At 48.9% G+C, this 14,259-nt stretch overlaps 1 protein-coding gene across 16 annotated transcripts in view; it reads right to left on the bottom strand.

The window, feature by feature from the left end:
• The window catches only part of CELF2 (CUGBP Elav-like family member 2), a 1,226,917-nt gene that overhangs the window by 44,897 nt on the left and 1,167,761 nt on the right, over positions 1-14,259 (bottom strand). For all 16 annotated transcript variants that reach the window (XM_079914891.1, XM_079914887.1, XM_079914888.1 and 13 more), the window contains 2 exons: positions 13,751-13,814; positions 2,375-2,509 (listed from right to left, as the gene is read on the bottom strand). In XM_079914891.1, coding sequence (XP_079771017.1) covers positions 2,375-2,509; positions 13,751-13,814 — 199 coding nt within the window. The remainder of the gene's footprint in view (positions 1-2,374; positions 2,510-13,750; positions 13,815-14,259) is intronic.

The following is a 14,259-nucleotide window of genomic DNA, read 5'->3' as shown; positions in this document are numbered from 1 at the left end:
GTTTTCTTTTTTCTCCACCTTGTTACCAACCATGTGGTGAGTTTCTGCTGATTACTCTAAATGCAAGGGAGTCAAGGCTGAAAGCCAAGGTTGGAAACATTACAATCATTGACTTTTGCCAAAATAAAGTCAATATTGCTTTCTCTTTAAAAAAAAAAAACAAAGCCAATCTTCTTCCTTTTCGTATGAACAATTAAGAAAGCATTCAGATTTTGAGGGATGTTTAGTTGTTTCACTCCAAACAAAATATAGTTAAAAATACCAGCTGCTGACTGAAGATCCATGTATAAATGTATAAAATGCATGTACAATGCTCTGTGCTGTTTTTAAATTTTTATTGGAGTAGAGTTGATTTACAATGTTGTGTTAGTTTCAGGTGTACGGAGTCTGTGCTGGTTTAATGTCATCTTTTCACAGTCCTCACAGGGAGAGGATAATTCTCATTTAAAAAACTTTTCAAGCTGATTTCTAAAACAGATACATTAGCGAGATCAAATATTTAATTTGTTTTTAAGAAAAAAAATCACTATTATTTTCATAAGCGGGAATATACCATGTCAAAAATGTGTATGTCTTAAAAAGGATTTAAATAACCAGTTTATGTTTTGCATTAGAGTTATAACTTAATCTTGAAAAAAACGACAAAGCTGATGTCTCAGGAATATTATCTGTTGCATGAAATGAGGCCCACATGTAGTCACGGTACGTTTTTGAAGACATTTCAAGAATGAAGGCAACGTCCCTTGTGCTGTTGCTTTGAGATGAGGTGGAGGATACAACTTCCAGCCTCTCCTAAACATCTCTTAGGTTCCTCCCTCAAAACTGTACTCAGAAGGAAATGTGTTAGAAACACAATGTTTTGTAAACACATCAAGGGCTATGGCAGCTTCACTGCTCCCTGAACTTGGAAGCCTTAACAAAGCTGGTCCGCCAGGTGCTGTAGCTTTCCTTCTCCATTTTTCGGAAAGAAATCTCCACACTATGACATAAGAGCGTGTTGGACAGTTAGCTCATCTTTTGGGAGCAGCCGATAGAGGGCCCTGGGGATTCCAGTTAGGAGGGGGCTTGTACGTTGTTCAGGCCAGCTCCTCCACGTACCAGAGGAGAAGGTGAGATCTCCACCAAGGCCCAGAAAACACAGAGAGGAAGGCAAGCCAGCAAAACGCTTCTCAAAAAACAAATCCCGGTGTCTAAGCAACCACATTAGGTCTGGCTCCTATGAAAAAGAAAACGGCATCTGCCTTTGAATAAGGCAACAGAATTTCTAAGGTGGGGGGGGGGAGAAAAAAAACACTTTAAATGACACGGCCCAGAATGGGACCACAAAGGAACAACAAAGATGGTCCCCTCTAGGCCACGGTGTTGAAAATCAAATGTAAAGGATGGAGCTGGTGTGAAATATCATGACGAAGATGATTCGGGATTTTGAGATTTAACAGAGAATTCTTAAATTGCTAAACCAAAACCAAAAACACAACAACAAAAAAAAACAGGAGAAAAGAGCATTCCTGAGAGACTTCCTCATCTTGGGGAAACCTCATGAGGACTGAAGCGACAGCACATTTTTCAAACAAAATGAACGTGCGAGAATCAATAGCAGGGTAGACTCCCTCGCAAAACCTTTTTTCTCATTTTATCCTTGGAGGATAAAAACACACAAGCTCAAACTTTGTTTCTTTAAAAGATACATGCACCCCTATGTTCACAGCAGCACTATTTACAAGAGCCAAGACATGGAAACAACCTAAATGTCCATCAACAGAGGAATGGATAAAGAAGAGGTGGTGAACGCTACTCAGCCATAAAAAAGAACGAAATAACGCCATTTGCAGCAACATGGATGGACCTGGACATTATCTATCATCCTAAGTGAAGTAAGTCAGAAAGAGACAAATATGCATGATATCACCTATACGTAGAATCTAAAATATGACACAAATGAACCTATCTATGAAACAGACTCACAGATAGAGAGAACAGACTTGTGGTTGCCAATGGGGGAGCTGGGGAGGAATGGACTGGGAGTTTGGGATTAGCAAATGCAAACTATTATATACAGAATGGATAAGCAACAAGGTCCTCCTACTGGACAGCACAGGCAACTACATTCAATAGCCTGGGATAAACCATAATGGCAAAGAATATAAAAAAGAATGTATATATGTGTATAACTGAGTCACTCTGCTGTACAGCAGACATTAACACTGTAAATTAACTATACTTCAACAACAAAAAAATAAATTAAGAACAGGCAAACAAAAAAGGAAATTAAAGAGGTAATTAAGTCTGGTGTCCGGCTCGGTCTGAACGCGTCCACCCTGCACTTGGCACTGACCCCTGTGTCCTGTCTCCCAGAGGCAGGATGACCCCTTACCGGGACTGGTGAGGGCTCCTAGGGCGCTGCTCGTGGTGGAGAGAGGATTTGCATTGGTGGTAGTGGCTGAGGTCTGGGCTGCGGCTGCAGCCGCCGCCAGCGTTGCCAGGTTCTGTAACTGTAAAGCATTCATGCCTGCGGGGTGGGGGAAGAGAGAGGCAACGTTAGCAATAGGCCCACTTCACCCGTTTCCAAAAAGAGAAGGCAGGGGACATGGGCAGAGAGCTCCGGGATGGCACACTCGCCCCAGCTGCCCTGGGGACTCGTGTGTCACCACGCAGCCTGTGCCAACCCAGCACCCTCTTCCTAACGCCTCCTCCCAGGCTGCGCAGGTCATCCGACAAGATAAGCAACAGGTTTCTGCGTGGACCATGGACAGCAGGGCCTTCCACCTCGTGGCTGTCAAGAAACTGTGAGATCCGGGCTTGGACAGCTGGAGTTTCAGGGGAAACTCTCCATCCCTAAACTCGACAGGTACACGTATGAGGTATTACAGAAGAAATGATGTTTTATGGCTCTGAAGCTGCACTGATTCAGTTTCCTGGCTCTATTAGCTGTGTGACTCTGCACAAAGTTCTTAACCTCTCTGTTTCCTGAGTCAGTGGTGACAGTTACTGTACCTTCCCTCACGCGGTGGTTGTGCAGATTAAATAACTCGATGAATGAAAATTACCCAGCATAATAACTGGCATGATGTAAGCCCCCAATAAATGTCAGCAACTATTGTTGCTGTTACTATTATCATCGACCCTGAACTTCTCTCTCCAGGTTTATTTTGAATGTGAACTTGAAATCGCGTCCATGGCAGGAACTCAAATAATATTTGCTGAATCAAAGAATGAAAAAAGGTGGCAGGGCCGTGATATCTTTATTTGTAAAATGTTTGTGTCTGCATGTTAAACGTATTTGTATCTGAAAGAGGAACTACTTTTTAGCTAGAATGAATCGAGGGCTAACGAAAATTAAGAAGTGAATGGCAGAGAAAGGAAACTCAGCTGAGAGGTCTGGGGCTGATCCGTCACGAGGGTGCTGGCAGGCCCTGGGGGGCTCGGGCCTGGAGCCTGGGCCGTGTACACTTTTAGTATCTTTTCTCCCCCTCCTTCTGTTTCTCAATACACAGGTTCTCTGCACAAGGTCTTCTTCCGTGATTCCCTTTACCCCCACGTACATTCAAGAAGCAGGAAACAATGGTCCTCTCCTCATACAGAGGAATTTTACACAGAAAGACACGGGAGTGAAGTCATCGGCTTAATTTTACCTTCTTCTTATGTCTCAAATCCGGGTACTCAACGCACGGCTGCTGAGCAGATATAACCTCTATAACCGGAGACAGTGGTCTGACAACAGTGCTGGGTGGGGACGGCGGGGTGGATGGAGGGGCAAGAGAATGTTCTAGCAACACAGCTGCGAAGCCCCCGGCCACCATGTGGAGCCCTGTCTCAGCTTGGCTCAGAGCCCGGCTGCCAGGCCCACTTACCCTGCTCCTCCGTCCTGGCTGCTTCAGTCAGGACTTATTTCTACTCAGAAAAGAGTTCCCCAAGTCCATGCTGCAAAACGGGTCCTCATTTTGCTCAAAATGATACTCTGCCTTCTTGCAGGAGGTACCCAGTCCTGTGGCTCACGGTAAAAGCCAGCACCTGTTTCTCAAACCCACGTAGTTCCTGGGGATGCTTGAGAAGCAGGACAAAGCACTGGGGGCATCCTGTGAACGTGACCCCGCTCCATCGAGCAGGGGACGCTGGGAACAAAGCTCTCTCCTCCCCTCAGGTCAGGGGTCAGACACGGTGGTTCTGATGAGACCTTGGGAGTGGAAAAAGCCCAGGGCCTATTTTTCAGGTCTGCTTAAGGAAAACGGAGCTGGGGGAACAGGGCTTGAGTGCAGACCCCATTGGACACTCCCCCTCCCGCCCCTACCCAGGGGGCAGCCCCTGAAAGCAGCTGAACACACTCATGCTGGCATGACCAGGGGCCGTGCTTGGGGTGATGCTGCTGGGCGGGTGTGTGTGTGTGTGTGTGTGTGCGGTGCACCAGCACGGACCGGCCTGGCTGCCACGGCCCCTCTAATGTGCTAAGGACGTAACGCAGTCGACCAGACACCGTCACCAACAGACGGCTGTGCAGACGAGAGGAGGGTTTAGCACCGACATTGAAGTCTGCACATCTGGCAACGGGTAATGATCAGCTGAGCATCCTCCTCGGCCTGGGCCGGAGGGTCCCCCAGGGCACCTGCTCTGGCCTGCCTGGCGGAGCCACGGCCCGATTCTGGGGCTGGAAGGAGCTCAGCCCGCTCAGCTGGGTCAGAGCCTCACAGACCCTCCAGAGGCTGAGGCACGTTCCCGCGGAGGGTGACTGACAGTCTGTGTCGAACGCGCACGTTCTGCATGTTACCTGTAAACTCCCCCATCGCTGTTCCGAACTCCTGCTGCGTTCCCCACCTCCTCCTTTCACATCGTTTGTACGTACTGCTGACCTTCACCACTAGATACTAAGTTCCCTGAGGACAGAGATGCCTTATTCGCTTTCAAGTCCACACACACACACACACACACACACACACACACACACACACGGCTACCTTCACTCATAGTAGGTGATGGGTGGATCCATGGAAGATGAATGAACAGGGCAACACACAGCATGAAATGTTCCCACGCCGCTGTAAAGAGCACTGTTGGGGCTTCCCTGGTGGCGCAGTGGTTAAGAATCCACCTGCCAATGCAGGGGACGTGGGTTTGAGCCCTGGTCTGGGAAGATTGCACATGCTGCGGAGCGACAAAGCCCGTGTGCCACAACTACTGAAGCCTGCGTGCCTAGAGCCCGTGCTCCACAACAAGAGAAGCCACCGCACTAAGAAGCCCGTGCACCGCAATGAAGAGTAGCCCCCACTACCAGCAACTAGAGAAAGCCTGCACGCAGCAATGAAGACCCAACACAGCCAAAAATAAAATAAATTTATAAAAAAAAAAGAGCGCTGTCTACAGACCCAAACAAGGTTTTTCTCTGTTCTTAGTTCTTTAGTATCTACAACAGCTTCAAATATTGACTGTTTCCCTCAACTGTTAATTAATCCCTTCTACAAATACTTATTAGGACCGTGTATTTTCCTCATCTCACCCACGACACTCAGTGCTGTCCCAGACTCCCGCCGGCCACACTTGGGCTCTCTGTCCCGCCGTCCTCTCCCTGTGTGCCCCCTTCTACCCCTCACCCCTGGGGGCTGCCCCGCTCAGCCCCTCCCCGCCTCCACTGCCAAGGCCGGGCTCTGGGGTGCCACACCGGGCAGGGCCAACTCTGTCCAACCACCGCACTGCACTGAGGGGGAGAAAACAGACCAAAGGAAGCAGAGATGAAGCTGGGAAGGAGAGGCCGTGGTGACCCCAGCATCTGAAGGAATGGGGGGGCACGGGAGGGAGGGGGAGCGTTCGATGGAGAGAAGCAGCAGGAGGACCCACAGGTGCCGCCCGGCCAGCCAACCGTTACCACATGGCCGCGACAGGCCAGAGCCGGGGCCGCACCCAGAATTAAGTGGGGAAAACAAGACATTCCCCGCCCCAGGAGGCTGCTGGAGATCAGAACGGAGGGGAATCAGGGACTGGGGACAATCCAGTCCGTTTCTGGAAACAGGCCTGGATCCAGAAGCTCATTCTCATGCGTCTTTGGTGTTTGTTTTTTATTTTTAACATCTTATTGGGGCATAATCGCTTTACAATGGTGTGTTAGTTTCTGCCTTATAAGCAAGTGAGTCAGCTGTACATATACATATATCCCCACATCCCCTCCCTCTTGTGTCTCTGGTCTGACAGGGATGAGAAGAGGACAGGGGAGCGCCGGGCGGCTGCAGAGCTGAAGAGGCCGGGCCGTCCTCCTAGTCTGTCCCTTCGTGGCCCTCCGTGTGGGCTCCGGGAGGCCCCCCTCCTCTCCTCCTCACTTTTCTGGGTGCAGTCCTGTTCCCAGCCCCGACCCCGACATTCCTCCCTTCGACCTGTCCTGTGTTCCTCGGGCCTGGAAGGCACAGCTCTCCCTGCTGGTGACAACAGTGACAAGGACCCCGTTTACTGGAGGCAGCACGGGCTCCGCCTCCAGGACATCTGGGCTCCAATTGGGCTCGGCCTCCCCTCTGCCAGCCTCCCTGGCCTCGAGCCCATTAACTGTCTGCCTCTTGGATTTCTTGGCTGTGAAGTAGGTGTAAAACTGAACGGACCTCGAGGGTAAAGAGAGTAAATGCTTCGTACACTTGAAGCTAAAGAACAACTCCCAGGGCAGAGCAGACTCTTATCAGCTGGATAACAATCACAACAGTATCACCCCCCAGTAATGAGGATAATGGCACCAAAGACAAAGCACGTGCCGGACACACTAACCACGCTTAGTTAGCATTTGTAACAACTCTGGCAGTCCCACGTGCCACAGAGAACATGGAAGGTCAGAGCCCTGGGGACGGGAGGCTGGTTCTCGGTCCCACCCTGCCCCCCGAGCCTCCCCACGCCTGTGCCTCTGTCCCTCTTGGTTCCCACCTGGGAAGTGTGGGGGGCCATGGGGAAGCAGTGAGAGGAGGGAAGGGGTGACACACACAGGGCTTCACAGGAAAGGGGCCGGGACATCAGATGTAAATGTCCACCAGCTCCTGACACCTGCCCATCATGGCCTTGCTCCTTCTGATGAAATCTCAGCAGAGGACGGCCGTGGGTGAGGGATGCTGCCTGGCACGAGCACACGTGGGTCCTGGTTAGCAGGAGCCCAGGGTGCAAGGATGCGTGTACAATGGTGGCCCTGGTTGGCTTCCGGGCACCTGAGCCCCAGAGGGCCCGGAACTGAACCTGTGATCTGCGTCAGCAGCTAAGAACCCAGCTAACCAGGCACTAGATCTTGTCTTGAACTCAATCAACCCTTCAGTTTCTTACCCTCATTTCCTCTCCCCTCCATGCTCAGAATCGAGACATTACAGACCCCGGCCCACGCATCCTCGGGGAACCGTGGGCCACACCCTCTTCTGAACACTGAGCGGGTCACGTGGCAGCTTCCCTCCTGGTTGTCACTTAGCTCAGGGGCTCCTCCCTGGAGCTCTCCCCTGATGAGATATGGGGGGGGGGGGTGTCTCTGAGCTCCCTGAAGTTTTATGAAAAAGCATGTGTATAATGGATGCACTTTTCTGGCAGCAGATCCTAAGAAGCTGGAGGACTTCCAACGCCTCTAGATAGACTAAAAGTGATGCATGTGAGTCCTGGTAGAAAACCATCGAACAAAGAGGCCTGGGGTTGGTGGTGGCGACAAGAGGAATCGAGAAGAGATCAGAGCTCGGGAGTGATGGCGCAGAGAATGCAGGAAAAGGATGAAAGAAGATGGCTCTTTCTCCCCCTCAGAACCTATACACAGTCAAGCTAACAAAAGAAAACAAAACCAACTAGAGAGTCTCCAAGAACATGTAAGCTGGTGGCTGACACCAGGGCAGGTCCCATGCCAAGGCTGGAGCTAGGAAACTAGGGGGCAGCACGCACGTGGGGACTCGACAGGTGCGCCTGCCCACCTCCCGTGGGTCTCGATGCGCCTGGACGTGGGCCATGGGGCCACAGAGGCACCTGTTCCCTGCACGGGGTCCTTCTGTCCGGCCAGGTGGAGGCCCGAAGCCCATTCTCTAGTCCATCCCCCCAGAAAGAAACCGTCCCCGGGAGGACACCCCTGCACCACTCCCGGGCCTTCTAAGCACTGCTAACATCGGCACATCACAGGGGTGCATCTGGGGTTCCGTGAGAGCCTGGGCAACTTTCGTGGGGCAGAATCTCTGGACTCTTCACCGACAGCAGCGCACGTCCTCCGTGACGGATGCTTTGTCTCTTCCCGCCCCGGATGTTCCCAGAGCCAGAGGCTCCTCACCTGTAGCGTGGACATCTCCCCGCCCCTCCCCTCCCCTCCCATTTAGGGAAGGGGTTTGGGGGCCACGCTGCTGCTGGGAAAGGCGTCTGTCCCACGCTGGGAAAGCGGCTCGGAAGCTTCGTGGGGACACACCCTGAGCTTCATCCGCTACCTCCTCAACTGTACCAGGCTCTCCGGGTACCCACAACACCATCTCTCCAGACCTCCAGCTGCTGCAGACTCAGCCCCTGGACGGGCAGAGTTACCCACCAGGGCCCGGCCAGTCCTGGGCCCCCCAGGCTGTCTGAAAGGGGGTGTCTGCCTCTGCTGACTTTGAATTCACATTTCTGGTTGTTTCTCCGTCTGTTTCTGTTGTGAGCACACCCTGTCCTGTCATCCTCCTCCGTTCCTTCCACAGCGCCTCTGCTTTTCCACCCACCAGCCCATCTCATCGCGGCTCCTCCCACACAAGGATCCTGAAAGGGCACCGGACGGGAGGCGTGGGGTGTGTGTGGGTGTGTGATGCTGATTCTGGTTTGGCAAATAGCTCTTCTCTGAGAAGAAAACCACCCCCATTTAACCTCACAAAGCACGCTGCTCGGATGGGCACCCGTCAAACCAGGGGCAACAATCTGGGTGACGAGAAATGCAAAACACTTAAACGAGTTTTAGGAAATCCGACAGTGTGCCGAGATCGAGAGGGCTAAAAAAAAAAGAAAAAAAAAAAATTGGGGGAATACAGGGCTTCAACTTTTCACTCATTACTCGGGAAAAGAAAACCCTTCTCCAAACAAGGAAATTATGTACCAAACAGATGCACATTATGCCTACTTGAAACTTAAGATTAAAAAAAAAATTATTTATAAGGAGAAGAGCATGAAAATTTAATTTAATGTTCACCTTAGGTAATTCTGTCTTATTGTTCGGAGCAATTACCATAAATCTGCATTTCAATGAGCGAGAACAGATGTCAGTTGTTACAAGCGCTTGCCAATCAGGTCTGTTAAAAAGTGACAGATGGGGGTGGTAATGGCACATTCTCAGAAGGCCTGTTAGCACTTTTCGCAGGAAGTGTGGGTTGAGGAGGCTGCTTGGCTGTGGGAAGAACTCGGGGTCTTCGTGGGTCCAGTTTGCACACCTCCCAAGTGTGTCCCTGACGTGAGGTTCTCAGCCTCCAATGCACAGTTTTTGCTGAAGTCTTCTTCCCTCTTCTCCGCTCGTCACAGACATTCCAAGCCCGCCTTTGCTGGGAGGGGATCTCCAACAGGTAAAGTAGTTGCGATGTTGTTGTTCTGGGAAAATATGTGCCCTCTATAATTTCACTGTGACTTTGGAAACTTAGGCCAGATATTCTGGAAGCGAATTACTACCAGCTTTCCTGAATATCAGAAGTCTAAGGGAAGCAGTTTTCCCTTGTTTATCACAAGATGCTCTTCTTTGGCCATCGCTTCTTAATCTCTGTAATCTCTTACTAACAACCCCTCACCCTTGAAAAATACTTCCCCTGACAAAAAACAACCCCCTCTTAATAAATTTGGAATGTTGTCCAGAGCGAAAGGAGGAGGTGTTCCTGGGGCTGACTCACAATTGCTGCTTTTTGAGCAGTTTGGGGGTCCTCCTGCATTGTTTATCGATGGCTCAGAGTCGTTTGTTATTTGGCCTCTTCAACCCTTTGTGCAGACCAGTCACCCAGGCTCATGCTGACAGAACATACCTGGATCTGTGGAGACGCGGAGCGCTGTGTGACCATCTTGGGGGCCAAAGGGAGCTCGGGGTTTGGATCGGTTTGTAATGTGGATCTGCCATTGATTAGCTTAGTGACTCTGGGCAAGTTTGTTAATTAACTTCTCTCTGCCTCGGTTGCCCCACCTGTAAAACGGGATGCTAACGGTCCCTATCTCATAAAGCGTGATGATATTTGGGAATTCTGTATCCTAACCCATAGAATACCATTTCCTGGTCCTTGGGCTCACAGAACTTATTCGAACTTTTTGTACTTCAGTTTTCCCAACTGTTACGTAGTAACAAGTAGTGGTTTTGTCCTTGGCTGTGCTGTGAGGATAAACCCCATGATTATTTCAAGAAGCTCTGTGAAAAACAAACTTGTGCAATACTGCCCTTGTTTTGCTAACACGATGCTTTTTTGAGATGACAGTTGTCATAAATAAGTGGAAAACCGGAAAGCCACTTTCCCCTTAATTCCTTCTTCTTCAGGAAAAATCCAGACCCTTGGCCTGAACACAGACCCCACGTTTTTGAGATTTCAGAAATTCATGGAATACGACAGTTGAGTGAGAAATGGACACATTTTTATCAGAAGTTATGAGAGGGAAAGTGAAATCAATCGACTTGAAGAATGCACATAAATGCAGTCAGCTTATAAAAATTTTATCCTTACTAATCTATTTTCTGCTTTTTAAATTTCAGATTTAGTAAAGGTTCCCTTTTATAAAATCATAAAACATGCCTGAAGTTATTTTCAGTTTGAAAGGAAAATGGTGGTGTTTTTTTTGAAAAAAGAAGTATAGTTGATGTCTCATTCAATTTTATTGATGTAAGTACTTAGGAACTTGTCTCCTCCTAATTTTTTTTTTTCTGTTTTTTTCCAGCTTTCTTTTATTTTCTCCTCAAACGGAAAATGTTTACTCATTCAAATGAGACATTTTAGACTCTAGTGAGACACCTCAATTTCCTGAAGGACAGACCACTCTGTTCTGAGAGCTGTTCACAGCACAGTGCTCGTTTTCCGAAATGATATCTCACTCTTTGGTGATGGTGCTCTCAGCTGCAGTACTCGAATTTTCCACGTGGAGTTTATTCTCTGGCCCTGGAGGACATGAACGTGGCATCTGCATTGTGGAGATGCCCGCTCTCTTTGCCACAATCTCACTCAATTTACCAGCATCGTACACCCAGGGGTGCTTTGGGATGAGCCACCTCTCGGGCTCCTTCGTGTTGCTTCCACCGTGTATGTCAATACCATGGGCTGTGTGACACGTATGACGCTGTACCAACTCGCTGATCCCAAGTCTCTGACAACTCATTCATGAAGATACAGTCGTTAGGTTGTGTAATGGTCTGTGGCTTAGACATCAGGCTAAAGTCAAATTTCTTAATTAAAAAACCAGGTATTTCACTTAAGCTTCATTGGGACTGTATCCAACACTTATAAATTTACTTACTCATCCACGCAAAACAGTCACAAGTGCCCCTTAGAGGAGTGAGGGCTGAGGCCACGCCCTCTCGGAGCATCGGTGATTCAGAGGTGAGGGAGCGGGGGAAGGAAGAGAGGCTTTTTAGGGGAATGCGGAAGAGGGGCCCTCCGTCCCACAAGTCGGTGCTCTGGGGAAACGTCCTCCAAGAAGGGGCCTCTATGACCCACCCACTTTCTGAGACTGGCTTAGGTGACTGGCGCTGACAAAAGTTAAGCCCTACTCTTGGGAGAAGATAAAGAGCAGGGGGCCAAGAGCACTTGGTTGAAAAAAATAGCCCAAACCACGATGCTTCCAACACTTGGGAAGATGAGACCTGATTCTCCACAGGAATGAAGGATACTTGTTATAGAAACGGCCAAGCAGACAGAACCCTGACATCCATGTCCTTGGTCCTCACTACTCGAGGTGACAGTGGAAAATGGGCCACTCGGCCTTCGAATGCACAGCTTGGGCAGCCTCGGTGCTGAATTTAATGCCAAAGGTTCGAGAAAGGGGTATTTTGGAGAGCCAAGCGCATTCACAGACCACCTTTAAATTAGCTATCTGCCCCATGCACCTTCTCAGGTGATTCCCAGATACCCTCCATTTTTAAATGAGCACACGGCGTGCAGATGCTACCATCCTGACCTGACCTGGCGAGCCATGGGCGCCTGTGGCCTAACGAAGAGTGACAAGGCGCACCGTCCACCCGAGAAAACATGCCTGGCAATAGCTTCAGGACCCAGTGACCTTCTTTGCATAATTCAACTGTGGGAACGGGAGAGCCTGAGGCTTCCTCTAAGGAAAGACTCTAATTCTGGATCTGGGTGGGTCCCTTCGATTAGAAGAAAACCAAATCTTGCACTGGCGGAAAATGCAACACATCTCAGCATTTCTTTCAGAGCTTGCAATCTGGAAGGTTTTCTCTTTTTAAAACGTAGAAAACTCTCTGAATATTTTAGTGCTGTCTCTCCAATCCCCTTCACAGAACTAAAAATAAATCAACTGTTCAAGGCGATGCTCAGCTCCAAGGCCAGCTTCCCCAAATGTATTCGTCAACATTCTGCTGAATGGTTTCACTACTTATTATTTTAACATGTATTTTTTTCCCACAATAATCTAAAAGTGTTATTACAATAGAACAAGCTGGGGGTACCAGATTTAAAGCCCCACGGGTAACTGAGCATTGTTTTTGCTGTAGGCGAGTATGTCCCATCAGACAAGTTATATTAACCCTGGAGGCCGCCACAAAAGGCTGGGCTGACAACAACTGGACATACAGGAACAGAAATCTGCGTGTGCTCGTTCCAGTGTCTCCAGGTCCATTCAAAATGAAACAAGGAAGAAAAAAACCCACAAGGATATGCATGTGGGAGGGGAAAAAAAAAAAAGAAAAAAGGAGTTTTCATAGTGACAAATAAGGAAATCAGGCTTTTATTCTGTACATCCTGGGTTCATTTCATTGACTCAGGGTGTCCTTGGTGAAAACAAACTGTGCTCGATTCTAATACGCCCCAAGTCTGTTCTCCTTGCCTGCGCTCCCCTATCTTTTCGGAATCAAGCAAGGAAGAAGCTTCCTCACTGCTCCTCGCGGCAGGTTCCTGGCACCTGTGCTCTGATTCATCGTGCGGGCTGCCTTCCCTGGCCCCGTGGTGTGGGTTAGGATGTGAGCCTGGAAGGTGACACAGCAGGACTGACCTTTCACTAATCACTGCCCCTCAGTTACTACTGACACAGCTCATAATAAAAAGAAATCCTTCATGAGCCGGCTTTCAAATCCAGTCCCACTTTGATTTTGCTCAAGAACGAAGATTCTACTTTCCCATAAAAGATTCTGATGCGCAATTCTGTCAACTGGGGTTCTGAAGTTAAAAAAAAAAAAAAGGCACCCTGTTAATTGTCTGTGGTTATCAAGGGACTGCAAACGGTATCAGAGATAGGCCTGCAAGCCTGACTTTCATTACGAAGGTCAAAACATTCTTATTGACTGCCTATTATTAAAATTCTAGAGGGATGTCAATCATGGCAGCTGCCCTGGATATAGGAATTTTGTTGGAAATCCCCCAGCCGGCAAACCCATTAAAAAAAATAATAAACACAACTGTGGAGGGTACTGTGCAGGAATTCTCAGCCCCCCAAATTTTCTCATAACTGTTGGAGATGCCAGAGTTAGAAGATCAACTTCTGAGCAGCTGACTCTAATTTTAACACCTAAGCCAGAAAGCAACTAGGACCGGTAGTTACCCTTTGTTCGTCTTTTCCCCAGCTTCTGAACCCATCCCCAATTCAGACAACAGCACGGTCAAAAGGCAAGGCTCGCTTCATGACTTACCAGCCATTTGCTGAATGCCACTGAATGCACCCAGGTTGCTGGAGGAGGTGGCCTGCTGCAGAAGCTGCAAAAGAAAAGAGAAAGGTACTGTCAAAATGAAGTGGAGCTTGGAAGTGTACTGTCAAGGGAACTTCCCAAGTCCACTGAGGGCACGTCCAGTTCCCTTTACATTTACATAGTTGGTTGCTGCTGCCTGTTAATGGGCTGAAGGTTCCGAGAGTTGGGGCTATAAATCCATGTCAATGTCTCATCTTTATTAAAAAACACAGACACTGGGGAAACTCAATAACGTAGCTGCCTTAAAACAATTCATCAATTTACTTTTTAACAACCAGGTGTTAAATCTGTGGGAACCAACATGGCGTGACTAATGCTCTCTCTCTGGAGCCTAGTAGTTCCCGTAACTCATCTCTGTCAATCGCGGTCCATCCCTAGGTCTCCTCCGCTTTCCTTCACAGCTCAGTGTCCTACAACCTTCATTAGAGAGGTATAGATTCACTGACTCTTGG

This window comes from Stenella coeruleoalba, assembly GCF_951394435.1.
Source record: "Stenella coeruleoalba genome assembly, chromosome: 2".
NCBI lineage: Eukaryota > Metazoa > Chordata > Mammalia > Artiodactyla > Delphinidae > Stenella > Stenella coeruleoalba.
Note: the sequence above shows the minus strand (reverse complement) of the source record. Positions and strands in the feature narration are given on the sequence as shown.